At 60.5% G+C, this 15077-nt stretch overlaps 1 protein-coding gene across 3 annotated transcripts; it reads right to left on the minus strand.

Moving 5' to 3' along the window:
* Nucleotides 1–488: 488 nt before the first annotated feature.
* Nucleotides 489–6611, minus strand: JRK (Jrk helix-turn-helix protein). Of its 3 annotated transcripts, XR_010750518.1 has the most exons (3): nucleotides 6560–6611; nucleotides 1161–4295; nucleotides 489–751 (listed from the first exon to the last, which is right to left on the minus strand). XR_010750518.1 is itself a non-coding variant. In XM_066379655.1 (2 exons), the coding sequence occupies exon 2, from the start codon at nucleotides 3830–3832 to the stop codon at nucleotides 2177–2179; it is 1656 nt and encodes a 551-aa protein (XP_066235752.1). In that variant the 5' UTR covers nucleotides 3833–4295; nucleotides 6560–6611; the 3' UTR covers nucleotides 489–2176. The 3 variants fall into 3 exon arrangements, 2 of the variants coding, with proteins under 2 accessions (XP_066235752.1, XP_066235753.1); XM_066379655.1 differs by having other exon boundaries at nucleotides 489–4295; XM_066379656.1 differs by lacking the exon at nucleotides 6560–6611 and adding an exon at nucleotides 5064–6212 and having other exon boundaries at nucleotides 489–4295.
* Nucleotides 6612–15077: the final 8466 nt, after the last annotated feature.

A 15077-nucleotide genomic window follows, 5' to 3' on the forward strand; every position in this document is an offset into this window, starting at 1 on the left:
GTGACCAGTCAGTGTGGTCCCAGCAGCTCCGGTGTCACGTCCAGTCCCGTGGGTGCACCTAAGACTGAGAAAATAGATTCTGAGGTGACAACATCCTGGCTACTTGAACCTCAGACACGGGACAGTAAGCGGAGCAAATCTGCTGGGGAGACGCTCAGAGGACGCAGCTGTCTCCGTGAACAGCACCAGGCAGCAGAACGGACGGGGGTGGCCCACCGGAGTCAGGTGCACAGTGGGCAGCATGGCCCCGCTGGGCTCCTGCCCACCAGCACGGGCACCCCGAGAGCCGCCCTCTGCCTGAGCTCCAGGGCTGAGCCCCGTGGGGAGAAGGGCGTGCTGGCCGGTGCGGCAGGAGGGAGGCACACAAGGCCGAGTCCTGCTCCCTGTATCAACCCCCGCCCCCAGCGGCAGCGGCAGGGTCGTGAGCCAGGGCCGGTGCTGTGGCTAGGTTCTGGAAGAAACCCCAAGAACAGACACGCCTCGGCTGGTCCGTTGACAGCGTTTATTGATCAGCCACAACACACCAGGACAGGGACAGCTGTGAGGGCATGACAGGAGTCCACGGCCCGGGTCTAACCTGACGGGGACCACGCGCTCTGGCCAGGGGCCGCCTGCTGGCCCTCCCGCAGCTCGCCCAGCCCAGCCCAGTCCTGCTGGCGGGGCTCATCCGTCCTTCTCCAGGCGGCCACTGCTGATGGCGAGGGCAGCCTGGCCTGACTCCACATCCCACTTCCTGTGACACCGCCAGCAGCTGCAATTCAACGGCACGGGGGCACGAGTCAGTGTGACAGAAATGACACAGAAGCACAGGGGTGCACCGGTGTTACCCAGCACATGGAGGTGGTGGCAGAGGCACAGCAAGACGGGACAGCTGTGCTTCCTCCCCACTCTCCACAACTACGCTCAGAGCAGGACACCGCCCCGCGGCCACGGAGGGCTGTGTCAGCAGCCGCGGTCACCCCGCTGATTGGAAAGCCGTGAAAACACAGGAGGGCCCGTGTGCACACCAAGCACGTGAGCTCCCTCTGCTCCCACAGGAAACAAGGTCTCCCGGAGGAAAAATCAGCAGACAGGACAATGGCGTGTCCGTTCAGTGGCCACGACATGACTTCAAGAAGGGGACGGAATTCTAGGACACAGCAGTGAACACAGAAACGCACCGTCTCGTGTGCAGAGGGGCAGCATGGCCGCCCGGGCCTCCTGCAGCTGCAGGTCCGGGGTCCGTGGGGCGGCTCCCTCAGAGGCCGAGGGTCTTCCACGTCCCGTCTCACCCAACTGGCCAGCCAGCCTCCGCCCCGAGTCTTACGAGGGCGTGAACAGCGGAAACGTAAGTGCTACTATTGCTAGAAATCTGCGTGGCGTGTTCTCCTATCTTTGTGATGTATGTGCAAACCTAAGGCTCGTTTCTGAAGGCCTGGTCGAGATTTATCCACGTAAAGGCCGTGAAGTGTGAAATTCTGGGGAGTGAGGGACAGCAGGCTGCCACCCACTGGACTCTGAGTCAAGGTGCTGGAAACAGCACAGGGCCCTGTGGTCCTCCACCAGGCGGCAGGCAGGCTGGCCTGATGCTCCCGCTTGCTTTAGGCGAAGCAGTTCAACCACATGCCGTCAGTGCGGGGCCCGTGTCGTGGTCAGAACCCAAGGAGGGAGGATGCTGGAACGTGGAGCAGCTTTCAGGAAAGACTCATGCCGCTAAGTGAGGTGACGCCTACAGGGGACACGCAAGCAGGGTGATGACAGGCTGCCCGTAACACACAAGCAGGGACTTTGCTGACTTGAGGTCATAAACTGCGTCCCAGCCCTTGGTGACCTGCCCTGGGGGCCTAACACAGGCATGGCCACCACACCAGCAGACCAGCCCGAGTGGCAACAGGTCCTGCCACCGGCTGGCCCAAATGGTGGCTTTTCTCCTCCAGGAAGAGACATCTCTACGCTGGGTCGGAGCAAGCCACAGCCGGTGAACACCAGACCAGAGCCTGCCCGCTGGGGCCGGCTCCAGCCAGAGGGGGCTCTGGGGGGCTTTAGGTTTGGTGGGCCCCTCCAGAATAACTCCCACACTCACATAACAGGAGGTAACACAGGTTAGCCGGAACGTGGGGCCCCCTGTGCACCTCAGCACCCACTCCCCGGGACAGCTCCCGCCAGTGGGCACCCTGCAGCCACAGGCTGGGCGCTGTCAGTCCTCACCCACCGTGGGCGGGGAGTCAGCCAAGGTGGCGCAGCCCCCCGCACGCTCCTGGGGGGCTTCGAGCTTGACCACAGCCCTGAGGGACGGCCGCCGCCCCTGCCACTGCCGCATGAACACGGAGCGCAGGGCCCGCAGCTGCCCCAGCTCCTGCGCCGTGAAGCAAGGCTGCCCCTCGGCAAAGTGGACCACGGCGTCGAAGGCCACAGCCGCCCGCTCCCAGGCCGCCCCCTCGCTCGCTCTGGCGGCCTCGGCCCCGCCATTCTTCTCGGCCTGCTCCGGGTGACCCTCGGCCGGGCACCCCGCACTGGCCTCCTGCCCCGGCCCGGCCTGCTCGGCGGCCGCGCTCCCGTGGAGCCTGCTGCTCGGGCGGGACTTGACCTCCCTCCTGAGCTCCAGGACATGCGCGAAGGTCTGGTCGTGGGGCCTGGCTCTGAGGGGCTCGGACTCCTCCTCGGAGGACGAGTCCTCCGCCAGTGCAGCCGCCGGCCACAGCTTCCTCCAGGCCCGGCTGAAGACAGCGCCGGGCACGGCGTTCCACGCACAGGCCACACTGCAGATGGCGTCGTTGACGTTGTAGCGTGGGCGGAAGCCCGGCAGCGTGCCGGGGGGGCTGATAAAATTCCTCATGAAATCCCGCCGGATGCCCTGGTCCATGGGCTGAACCAAGGTGGTGACGCTGGCGGGCAGGAAGATGGTGAAAATGTTCTCTGAGACCAGCTCGGACTCCTGCGGGTGCGCCCGGGAGCTGTCCAGCAGGAGGATGGCTTTGCTGTCTGCGGGCAACCCCAGCGCTCGGAAATGCTCCCTGACTGAGGGGGCAAAGATGTGATGGAACCAGTCTGAAAACACGGCCCGGTCGGCCCACGCGCTCCCGTGGGCCCGGTAGGCCGCGGGCAAGTGCTGGATGCCTCTGGAAGCCCGGGGGCCGCTCCACTTCCCAATCACCAAGGGCTTGATCTTGTGGGAGCCTGTGGCGTTGGCGCACATGAGGACGGTCAGCCTGTCCCTGCTCTGTCTCCCGGAGGGCGCCGGCCCGCCCTCAGGGCTGGGACTCGGCACGCACTGCCAGAAGAGGCCGGTCTCGTCGGCGTTGTACACCTGCTCCGGCGTCAGGCCGTGCTCCACGGTCAAGCTCCGGAAGAACCCACAGAACTGCTCGGCCGCTTGGTGGTCGGCCACCTGCTTTTCACCGGACGCGTCCAGCTTCTTAATGCCGTGTCTGGCCTTAAAACGCCAGAGCCACCCGCCGGAAAACACGCAGGGCTCGGTGAGCCGCATCTGCTCGTAGAAGTCCTTGGCCTTCTCGATGAGCATGGGGCCCGAGACGGGCACGCCCTCGGCGCGCTTGCCCAGGAACCACTCGTACAGGACGCGGTCCAGGTGCTCCAGCTTGGGCGTGTGCAGCGTGCGCCGGCGCTCCAGGGCCTTGTTGGAGTCCGAGCTGGCGAAGAAGCGCAGCAGCTGGGCCTTGTGGGCCTTGATGTCGTAGAGCGTGGACATGCCCACGTTGTACTCCTGCATCAGCGCCTTCCTGCTCTCGCCCTTCTCCAGGCGCGCGCACACGTCCATCTTCTCCCTCAGGGTCAGCACCACCCTCTTGCGCTTCTCCCCGGGCCCCCGCCCAGCCGCCTGCTTGGAGGCCATGGGGAGGGCGGCTGGGCGGGCAGGGACACGGGCAGGCGGGGACACGGCCGGGTGGGGACACGGCCGGGTGGGGACACGGCTGGTGCTGGAGGCCTTCCCGCCTCCCCGCCCCCTCCTCCCGCCCCCTCACCTTCCTGGTTCTGTCCCTTCTTCCCGTGGCCTGCCGACCCTCCTCCCTGCCTCCCTCTCGGTGGGGCAGCCTCTTGCCTCAGCCGTCCCTCGTCATCCACTCCTGGCAACGTGGCCGGCTCCTACACCTCCCCCCAGAGTCTGACTGTCCCCTACACTTCTCCACGCTGCTGAGAGCTGTGGCCTTCTCCGCGGGACGCTGGCAGCTGCTCCCCTTGACCACAGACCAGGGCAGAGGGCCCCGGACCCGCTCCAGCTAAGCGAGGCGGCACTGTTGGAGCCAGGGTGCCTCTCTCCAGGGTCCGCAGTGCTGTGTCACACACATCGTCAGGAGCTGGAAAGCAGAGAGGAAGAGAGAACAAGGTCACAGGGCGTGGCCTGGGCTGCCCACAGGCACATCCTCATAACTGCACACGCCAGGAAGCTGCAGCTGAAACCGGTGAGGTTAGAAATGACCGACACACGAGCTGGCGGGTGACTGACCCCGTGTCTAGGACTGCCTAGCTCCGGTTTGGCCCCTGGCATACTGGACAGACACGCTGGCTCTTCCCAGCTCCCGCCAAGCGACCAGGCATGATGGTCCCTTCCAGCTGGACAAGTTCTCCCTTTCAGAACAATTTCCCAAAACCTCCTGCACCTCTCCCCACACCACTGAGCAAACTGCAGGGTGTACTGGCGACATTCTTGCTGGCCCAGGACAGCCTGAAAATCACGGCCAGCCTCAAGACACCGACGTCCTCCAGCCTCAGGACTGAGGAGCTGCCGCCCGGACTGACTGCCCCGCTGTCTGCACAGAGCAGTTTGGCTGCTCTGACAGTCCTGTCCTCTCCCTCAAAGTCACTCTGACAGTCCTGTCCTCTCCCTCAAAGCCACTCTGACAGTCCTGTCCTCTCCCTCAAAGCCACTCTGACAGTCCTGTCCTCTCCCTCAAAGCCACTCTGACAGTCCTGTCCTCTCCCTCAAAGCCAGCTGTCCCCTCCCTTCATGACTCAGTCTTGGGCCCTTTCACTTCTCTCACCGGGAGGGACTGCGAGTCAGCAGCCACAGGGACCTTACTGCCACCCATCGCCACGACCCACAGTGAAAGGCGTGCAGTCCTCACAAACGCACTTCCAGCCACGGCTCCTGCCACACCCCCTTCCAAACCCTCATTACGGCTGAGTCCTCCAACCTCAAGCAGTCAGTGAGGCCACACCACAGGTCATACGTGGAGCATAAAAACGTGGCCTTTTGAGACCACGACTCAAGAGTAATAGTTTCCTCAAAAGTGGCCAGAGCCCCAAACACAAATCCGGGCCTGTCACTAGCTAGCTCTGAGTACACCCTGGCACGCTTCTGGTCTGCAAAGTGAGGGGAGGTTGCTGGGTGTGACCTCATGACAGTGTGCTGTGCGGTCCGGTGAGGTGCAGAGGGAAGCAAAGGCCATCAGCCACTTTTAGGGAGATGTTTTAATATGAAACCAGCCTTAGAAAACAGGAGAAAACGGGACCCCAGAGGAAAGGCTGGGATGACCGGAAAAGGTCTCCCCGAGGCTCAGCACCAGGAACGCGCTCCTGATGGACGACGGCTCATGCTCAGCATGCAGGTGTGTGCGGGGCAACCAAGACAGCTGAAACCGTGGTGATCCGGCCCCTGAGGCAGACACGTCCTTCCAAGGTGCATTCTGGGATTACTTCTGAAACAAATTCTTAAGCCAACAGGTACCATAACACTAGCAAGAGAAATCGTGGGGTGTCCAGCCTTGCCACTGGCACCAAGGATGTGGACACAAACAGCCATAAACATATTCTCCTCTCGTGCCCAAGGAACAGACCAAAATAATAATAATAATAATAATAATAATAATAATAAAGGCGGAGAGCAAAAGGGGACCGAGTTGGGGCAGGAGAGAGGGAACCCCTCACTGACAGGTAGACCCCTTCCCTGTCCTCAGAAGAGAGCCTGAGGGCTTTAGGGAAACAGCGGTCGAGTGTAGGGTTCAGGGAGCTATCAGGGAGACATACTCAAGAAATAAGTATTCTAGAGACGGAGGGAGAGATGGAAAGGCTTGGGGGCAAGAAGGATGGATGGAGAGAAAGAGTCGGGACATGGGGTGCGCATCCTGCAAGGAGGGCGCCCGAGAACTGAGGGGAGACCGGCAGGAACACACACTGAGCCCCGTCTGGGGGGAGCGTAGGGCGAGGGAGCCCCTGGGGCAGGGAGACGCGCGGGCAACTGCAGGCTGCTTTGGAAAGCGCTTCTATTCGTGGCCCTGTTTGGGGCAAAAGTAAACCAAAAAAAAAAAAAGGGAAAACAAAAAGTCTAAGTCTCAGGTGGCTCCTTCCGCGAGGAGGGAGGGTAGCTAGGTGGTTAGAGGCTTCAGCAGGTGGAGCCCCGGGGGCGGGGAGCGTCGGGAGACCGGGCGCCATGGCCAGGCTTGGAGCGAGGACCGCAGGGCAGACCCGGGGCTGGCAGCTCGGGCCTGGTCCCTGCGGGGCGCGGAGGCGCAGGGGCTCGGCCCGGAGCCGCGAGGTGCAGCCCCCGAGAGCACAGCCCGGCGGAGGGGACCCCAGAGCGCACACAGGGCGCCCGCTCGCCCCCCAGCTCCGCCCCACTCACCTGCGGGCCCCGAGCAGCCGCCACCGCCGGAAGTGCCGGCGCTCAGGTCCGCGCCCCTCCGCCCCCCCTCCCAAGCACTTCCGAGACGCTCTAGGCATCCCGGAGGACTCGCGTCTCGGTGGCTTCGCAGGAGGCTGTGGGGATGCTGCTGGGACAAAGCCAGGCGGCCAGGGGCGGGCCTCGATGACCTTGACCCCGCACGTGCCCTCCAGACCAGGACGGCCTTTGATGTGGAAGTTTCCGAGCCCCCTGCCCATAGCAACAACCATGCCCATGCTGTTTTCTTCCTACCCAGCCTCTTACTTAAGCTACAGCCTCATCCATACCTATTTTGATGATTTCTTTCTTTTCTTTTTCTTCTTAATTGATTTGAGAGAGAAGGAAGGGAGAGAGAGCCATCAATTCGTGGTTCCGCTTATTTATGCATTCATAATTGAATCTTGTATGGGCCCTGCAGGGGGATCGAGCCCACAACCTTGGTTTATCGGTCAATGCTCCAACTAAGTTACCAGGTCAGGGCTTAATTTTGGTGATTTCTATTATGAGATGTGAGATTTGTTGGATGAGATGAACTTGAGCTGATGCTGTAATGAGTTGAGACTTGGGGTGATCTTGGGATGGGTGAATATTCTGCATGTGAGACAAATGTGAATCTGAGAACCAGAGAGTGGACTGTGGTGGACTGAATAATACCCCCACCCCCACCCCGGCCATCCATATCCTGATCTCCAAACATGTCTCCTCACATGGCAACCAGGACTTTGCAGAGGCGATTAAGTTAAGGCTCTGGAGATGGGGACAGTGTCCTAATAATCAGGGATAGCCCAAGGTCATCACAGGGTCCCTATGTTAGAGATGAAATTAAGCAAGACTCGTGGAGACAAAATACCTCGGCAAGCCAACCTTAATAACTTCTGCAGAGGGGCGTGCTGCCACTATTGAAAGCCAGCCAGCAGGCGCGCGGGCAGAGGACAAGCTCTGTTTTTACCCCTAACGCAGGCCCTAGGATGCTGGGTCTTGCTCTGTTGGCTGGAGTGTTGACTGTGCAATTTTTTCTTGATTGGCTAGTTTAAATGGCCATGTCAAGGTGGAAGGGAGAAATGCGGATATCATGAACTAGGTAAGAAGGTTGAGGAATGGTCGGGTGACTGCACATAGCGGCCGGGGGACTGGTAAACAAGTTAGCTACTTGCCATTCTACCCCCCGGTTGGAAGAGTCAGAATAAGGGGGTTGGGAATTAGTTGAAGAAAAGAACATGAGTTGAACATTTCCTTCACCTATAAGAGGGAGGACGGAGGGTCAGGGTCAGAGAAGGCGATGTGACCAGGAAGCCAAGGCAGATATGACAACAAACACAGGTTGCAGTGTGTGCTTTGCAGGTGGAGGAAGGGGCCACAAGCCAAAGGGTGCAGACGCCTCCAGAAGCCGGAAAAGGCAGAGAACAGATTCTCTCCCGGAGCCTCCAGGAGGAACAAGCCCTAACAACACCTTGGTTTGGGCTCCATAGACTCATTTCAAACCTCAGACTTCCAGGGCAGTAAGTTTAATAAATGTCTGTTGTTTTTACCCACTGAGTTCATGGGTATTGGTTACAGCAGCAGCAGGGAACTAAGACAGGTGTTGTTACCTTTCTCCTCCTTCATTTCCTCCCTTGGGTCCCAGGACCCTACCACCCCACCCCCTGGTCCTCCTCCTTCACTCTCCCCTGCTGATTCTTAACTAGCCAGGTTCACTCCTTCACTCATTTCCTCTCTGTCTGCACCCACTCCCTGGGTGCTTGTCTCCATTTTCATAGCTTTATGTGCCACCAAAGGCTGACGACTCCCTAATTCACATCTCCTGCCAGGACCCCTCCCACAAACTCTGACTCCTGGGTTTTGCCCACATCTCCACGTACCCTTCCAGCAAGCACCTCAGACAGTGTTCCTAGACCTCTTGATCTTCCTGCCCAGCGTCACTCCATCTACACACTCCCATCTCAGTGAGTGGCTGCTTGCCAATCACTCAGGCAAAGAAACACTCAGAGCCACCCGTGACGCTCTCTGTTCCCTACCCGCCACGCCCAAGGGGCCAGGAGCTGTGCTGGGCTCTGCCCTCCACATCTGTTCTCACTCCTGTCACCTCCCCAGGTCCAAGCCGCTCAGTCTTGCAGTTGCCTCCTCCCTGATCTTTGCTTCTGCCCTTGAGCCCTGCACCAGCCACGACTGCTGGGTGCCAGCGCACCCCAAAACTAACACTGAGTGGCTTGGAACCGCACCGACCTGCTTGCCCGTGGTTCCACGTGGCAGGATTTGGACGGCTACACTTAGATGTGATTGGCAGAGAGGAAACTGGGACGTGTGATAGGAACTGGAACCCAAGTCCCTCCTTCAGCAGGTCTCCTGGGACAGCCTGCTGGCACCTCATGAACGTGGGATCATATGCACTGACCCCCCCAGATGCATGGGGCACCCCCAGATTCCCACACCATCCCTGTGGGACCCTCTGGCCTTGCCTCGAGGACTGAGTTCACCCTGGCAGAGAGAGAGGGTTCAGAAAGAGCACTGTAAGGCCAGTGGCCGCCGCCATGGACACGCAGATTCTCACTGGATTCGGGTAGACAATAGAGGGAATGTGGAGCCAGAAAATGGTGGGCCATTCTGTTTTAAAGTCTCATAACAGCAGACGAGCAAACAGGCAGGGAAGACTGCTTCCCTCTCCTCAGGGCTCCCAAGCTCTGACCTAGCCTCCAGTTCCACAACCTGGACTTCGCTGGACACACCCTCCGAACTCACAGGCCCCCCACCAGCCTCAGCAGGGCTCCCACGCCCCTCAGCATCCCCCCTCCACTCCACTCTCCCCAGCAAAACAGCTGGAGGAAAAGACCCTTCTCCAGCAAACAACAGCCAACAATGGTGCCTCCCCACGGCAGCAGGCGATCCCCAATTTACAAGCTGCCACACGGACAGCAACCCCCAGCAGCCTTCCACAGGCTACACACAGAGACGACACACACAGGCGCCGCCTCGACACAAGCAAGCAAACCTAAAACACACTTGTTCACCCAACAAGCACCCACCGGTGTCCTCCGGGACTGGGCATGGTTGCCACTTGTCCGCAGCCATTGGCCTGAAGACAGCGCTGGACCCAGCCAAGCCCCTCCCCACGATCTGGAGGCCTAGGGCGGAGGCACCTGACCAGCCAGCCCCCCGGGGGGTGGGGGGAGCGCCTCAGGGGGACAGGTTTCTCCCGTGAAAGAAAGGGCTCCGCGGAGGGAGCTTGGGAAGCCCACACTCAGCTGGCAGTTCACGTGCAGGACTGTGTGGCAGCCCCCGGGCGGTCACAGGGTTCTGTTGACCGGGACCTCCTGAGGGATTGGAGGGGCTTCTCCGCAGAGCCTGCCGCCCCCAGGGCCTGGACCTGCCCCCGGCAAGCCAGCAAGAGTGGGGAGGCCAGGCCTCTGTCAACTGCCCAGAGGGGCTGAGCAGGTGGGTGAGAAGGGCCGAGAGAGAGAGAACAGGAAACTCTGGAGTGGGGGTCGGGTGGGGGGCGACGACGGAGCAGAGGGAAGGAGGGGGCACAGGCGAGTCTCAAGGAAGCCTCATCTAAATAGCATCTCCGTCAGACATGGGTGAGACCCCTTCCTCCGGCTGGGTCCCGCCAGCTCGGAACCTGTTGTCCATGAAAGAAACAACATCGAAATCTGGAGAGAATTTTTATGACTTTATTTGAGCCAAACTGATAGCAACTGCCAAAAGGCAAAAGTCTCAGTGCTTGAGAAAGTGCTCCAAAACAGCGGGTTTGCGGCTTACTTTCCACCTTAGGATCAGGTTTAGAGGGGCTGGAAGGCTGGGCTGGACGAGGATGGGCGGCCCCCCAGCCCACTGGCAGGGGCAGTTCTGGGAAGGGGCCTGTCCACACTGCCATCGCCTGCCTGGAGCCCAGCGGGCGGCTGCCGGGTGGGTCAGCCAGCGCCCACATGGGGCTCGTCAGCCCCTTCTCTCTCAGGAGCATAGGCGTCTCATCAGTTTTAAAGCTTGGGGGTGACCTGAGCGCTGCAGGCGGATTGCAGGTGCCAGGACAGGAAGCGGTCAGGGAGGCCACCCTGGGCGCACTTAGATGGCCACCATGCCCTCTGGGGAGGGGCGTCCCAGTGAGGGGCGGGGCGTCCCAGTGAGGGGAGGGGCGTCCCAGTGAGGGGCGGGGCAGGCTCTTGGTCCCCTTCACTTGACCAGCAGCCTAGAAAGGGCCAGACAAGCTCTCTGCTCTCCTGGTGGCAGAGGATAAAGCGAGGCTCTTCCCCCACCCGTGGGAGGGCAGGCTGAGCCCTCTCCACCCCCGGGCACCGCTGCAAATCCCAGGTGACCAACACGGACTGCCAGCCCTTGAGGAAACACACCCTCTCAGAGACCCAGTGCTGGATCAAGTGCATCCGTGAGTGGCCCTGCTGTCCCCCCAGTCCTCCCCATGACCCTGACCAGAGCTTCCTTGGGCTGGGTGTGGTCCTGCCCTGCCCTTGTGACACCCCCTTAGGCTCCCCACACCTTCCCTGCATTGGTAGGGACCCAGGCACTGGGTCTAGGACTCTGCCACTGAACGTAACTGTGCTTCCTCTGTCCACCTGTTCATCTATCCACACACAGCTTCCCATCCATTCATCCTCTCAACATCCTTCGTCTGTTCATCCATTCGTTCTTCCCTCACCCATCACTCACTCATCCATCTCTCATGGATTTTCCCATCCATCCCCCGTATATCCATCAATAATACATCCATCATCCATCCATCACTCACCATCCATCCCACTCCATCCATCACCCATCTGTCCAATCCCACATTCATTCATTCATTAAACATTTCCCGTGCCCAGCAGGTCTGGCTGCCAGGGGCATGTGGACATTGACGAAGGCGGGCCTCTGCCCTCACACTGCTTATAGTCTTGAGGCTCACCCGGGTGATCTAGAGTTTTAGTTAGAGTGGGACAGCGGAGCGGGGGGGGGGATGGGAGCTGGGGCAAGGCCTGGTGGGTGCCCACGGTCCCTGCCCCCAGGGGCTGCTGGTTTCCTGACCATCATCAAGTGCTGTGAGGAGTCGCACAGCTACTACATGGGCCAGAGGGACACTGTGTGCTGCCTCACCAATCTGCGCAATACCTGCAGGGCTCACACACCGCTGCTGGCTGTCGTCAACCTGGCACTGCCCGATGCTGCTCCTCAGCCCGGTGCCCTGGGGCCCTCAGCCCGGTGCCCTGGGGCTCTCTGCTGCTCCTCAGCCCGGTGCCCTGGGGCCCTCAGCCCGGTGCCCTGGGGCTCTCTGCTGCTCCTCAGCCCGGTGCCCTGGGGCTCTCTGCTGCTCCTCAGCCCGGTGCCCTGGGGCTCTCTGCTGCTCCTCAGCCCGGTGCCCTGGGGCTCTCAGCCCGGTGCCCTGGGGCCCTCAGCCCGGTGCCCTGGGGCTCTCTGCTGCTCCTCAGCCCGGTGCCCTGGGGCTCTCTGCTGCTCCTCAGCCCGGTGCCCTGGGGCTCTCTGCTGCTCCTCAGCCCGGTGCCCTGGGGTCAGGCTGGCTGTAGGCTCCGGGAGGCTCTTCCACTGGGCACTCCTAATACACACCCAGCCCAGCTGAGGCCCCTCCTGGGCCCTGACTGAGGCTGGACCACACTCCTCTATTCTTTCCAGCCCTCCCAGGCTCCCGCCAGGACTCCTGCCCGCTCCCACAGCTTGGCAGGACAGGCTCTAGTGATGTGGATCAGCCTGCAGACGGCCTGTCCGGCCCCTGGGCCTCGGGCTGGGCTGCCGCTGTTTCCACTGCCTGATAGTCTGGCCCAGTCCTTCACCCTCACTCATCACTTTTCCCTCTAGCAGGCCGTCCCTGCCTACCCGTTCCACAAGCTGAGCCAGGTCTGGCCCGTGGTACCCCCTGCACCCAGCAAGAAGCAGGCACTCAGGACGGTCCCTGCCAAGGTGGAGATGAAATGTACCAAATAGAATTGGCACCAGGGGGTGAGGGCCAATAGGAGTTGGGGCCCGAGATGGGAGGGAGCTCCCCATCACTGTGTGCAGCAACCCCAGCCCACGGTGGGCCCTTAATAAAGGCCCCGTGACTTAGTTGCAGACGGCCTCTGCCCTTGCACGCACTCAGGTTGAGGGAAGGGTTGGGGTCCAGGGCTGCGTCAGGTCAATACCTGGGCCCACGTCGGTGGCTGTGTCCATGCCATGTCACTTGGGTGGAACTCCCGCCTGGGCAGGAGCAAATAGCTGACACCAGGAAGAGAAGACACGGCTGGAAATGGCAGGGCAGAGTGCCTGGGGACACCCAGCTCTCACTGTGTGGCCTTGAGCAAGGTGTGCAACCTCTCTGAGCCTCGGGCCCTCATCTGTGAGCGCTCTCTCCTGTGAGAATCGGCCCAGAGACTTCACAGGGTAAAGACGTTTGGGGTGGGAAGGACTGCTGCTCTCAGAGGGTCCTCCACGTCCCTGCCCTGCCCTCTCCCTTCAGCTCGGGGACAGACCCTCTGTTTCTTTTCTTTTTTTTTTAATTTTTATTTATTTATTTATTTAATTTTTATTTTATTTATTCATTTTAGAGAGGAGAGAGAGAGGGAGAGAGAGACAGACAGAGAGAGAGAGAGAGAGAGACAGACAGACAGACAGGGGGGAGGAGCTGGAAGCATCAACTCCCATATGTGCCTTGACCAGGCAAGCCCAGGGTTTCGAACCGGCGACCTCAGCATTTCCAGGTCGACGCTTTATCCACTGCGCCACCACAGGTCAGGCGACCCTCTGTTTCTTACATTTTTTATTTTGTTGGTTTTAAATGCTCCACACTCACCTTAGCAAATTCAAAGTATAGAAAAGGATCCCCAGTGACCCGCCAGCCTCCTTCTGCTTGACCACAGGCCCCTCCCCCTTTCCAGGGTGTACCTCTGGGGCCCCCTCCTGGTACACCTGTGCTCCTGCAGTCTGGGGCTGGGGGTGGTTGGAACTCCAGGAGGACACGCCCCGCCCCAGGTTTTCCCACTTGGGAAGCCCCGCTAAACACATGGCCCGCCTCCCCGCCCACCCAGGGTGCCAGGGCTAAGGGAGGGCAGCTTGCGTGAGGCGGCAGCACGAGCAGTGGGCCAGGGTGGAGAGTGGTGCCCCACTTCTAGCCCAGCGTGTACTGAGTGGCCAGTGAGGCAGGAGAACTCCATGTGTGTCCTCAGGCGGAATTCCCCCGTGCTCTTCAACAGCAGGAGGGCAGAGTTCCTCAGTGCTGACAGCCCCCCCTCAGCCCCTCGCCTCCAGGGACAGCCCAGCCTACACGGCTCCAGGAGGGGGCTCTGGGCTCTCCCATGCTTGCCCAGGGCACATTCAGCACACCCACCCCGGTCCCAGCCTGGGGCTGGGCCTTTGCTTTCTGGGAGAGCAGGCAGAACTGGGGGACCCCAGACAGAGCTTCGGGTCCACCAGCCGGGGTCTGGCACAGGGCCTGGGGCCCAAGGCTAGAGCTTGGCTCCTCGAGCTCTGATTCTCCAAACCGGGGCTCCCAGGTGAAGGAAATGTTTAGCTCACGTTCTTCTCTTCAACTAATTCCCAACCCCCTTCATTCGGATTCCTCCCACCGCCGAGTAGAATGGGAAATAGCTAACTTGTTTACCAGTCCCCCAGCCCCCTATGTGCAGTCATCTGACCATTCCTCAATCCCCTTACCTAGTTCATGATATCCCCATCTCTCCCTTCCACCTTGGCGCGGCCATTTGAACTAGCCAATCGAGAACAAATAAGATTGCACGGTCAACACTCCAGCCAATGGAGCAAGACCCAGCATCCCAGGGCCTGCGTTAGGGATAAAAACAATCAATTCTCTGCCCTCGCGCCTGCTGGCTGGCTTCCAATAGCGGCAGCACGACCCTCTGCAGAAGTTACTGAAGTTGCCTTGCCCAGGTATTTTGTCTCCACGAGTCTTGCTTGGTTTCATCTCTAACACTGGTCGGAGGCATGTGCAGCCGCTCAGCCCCAGTGGGGGACGACGCAGTGGGGCTGCCCCCCGGAAGCTGCTCCTTTGAGAGGGAGCAAAGAACCCTGCAACCGGAGCGCAAGCCCGGCGCGAACTGGACGGAAGCCCAGCGGTGCTGGATAGTGCTAGATACTGCTAGACCGCACAGCCAGCACTCCGGGAGCTCCCGGGCCGCCCCCCGCCCCCCTCCCGGACTCCAGTGCAGACCTGAGGCGGAGCCCTCTGCGCTCACTGGCAAACACTGGGATTTGAGAGTACTGAGGGTCCCTGACCTCCGCTGGGCTGTCCCTCCCCAGCCTTGAAGAGAAGAGGGACAGGCACTCGAGTATGTACTGCAGTTCCTTGGGCTGAGTCTCAAATGCAAGACACCTTTGAATCCACTGCTGAGTCATTTACATTCACTGCCTCCCCTCCTCCACCTAAGACGTTATTTGCTCCCGTTTCTAACGGGGCAAAAGGTGGGGACTGCTTGGAAATAAGCTTGGGATGATCAGGATCTTTAGGGGTAGGGGTGGATGTGGGTGGGTAGGAGTAATGAGGTTACAG

This window comes from Saccopteryx leptura, chromosome 3, assembly GCF_036850995.1.
Source record: "Saccopteryx leptura isolate mSacLep1 chromosome 3, mSacLep1_pri_phased_curated, whole genome shotgun sequence".
NCBI classification, from domain to species: domain Eukaryota; kingdom Metazoa; phylum Chordata; class Mammalia; order Chiroptera; family Emballonuridae; genus Saccopteryx; species Saccopteryx leptura.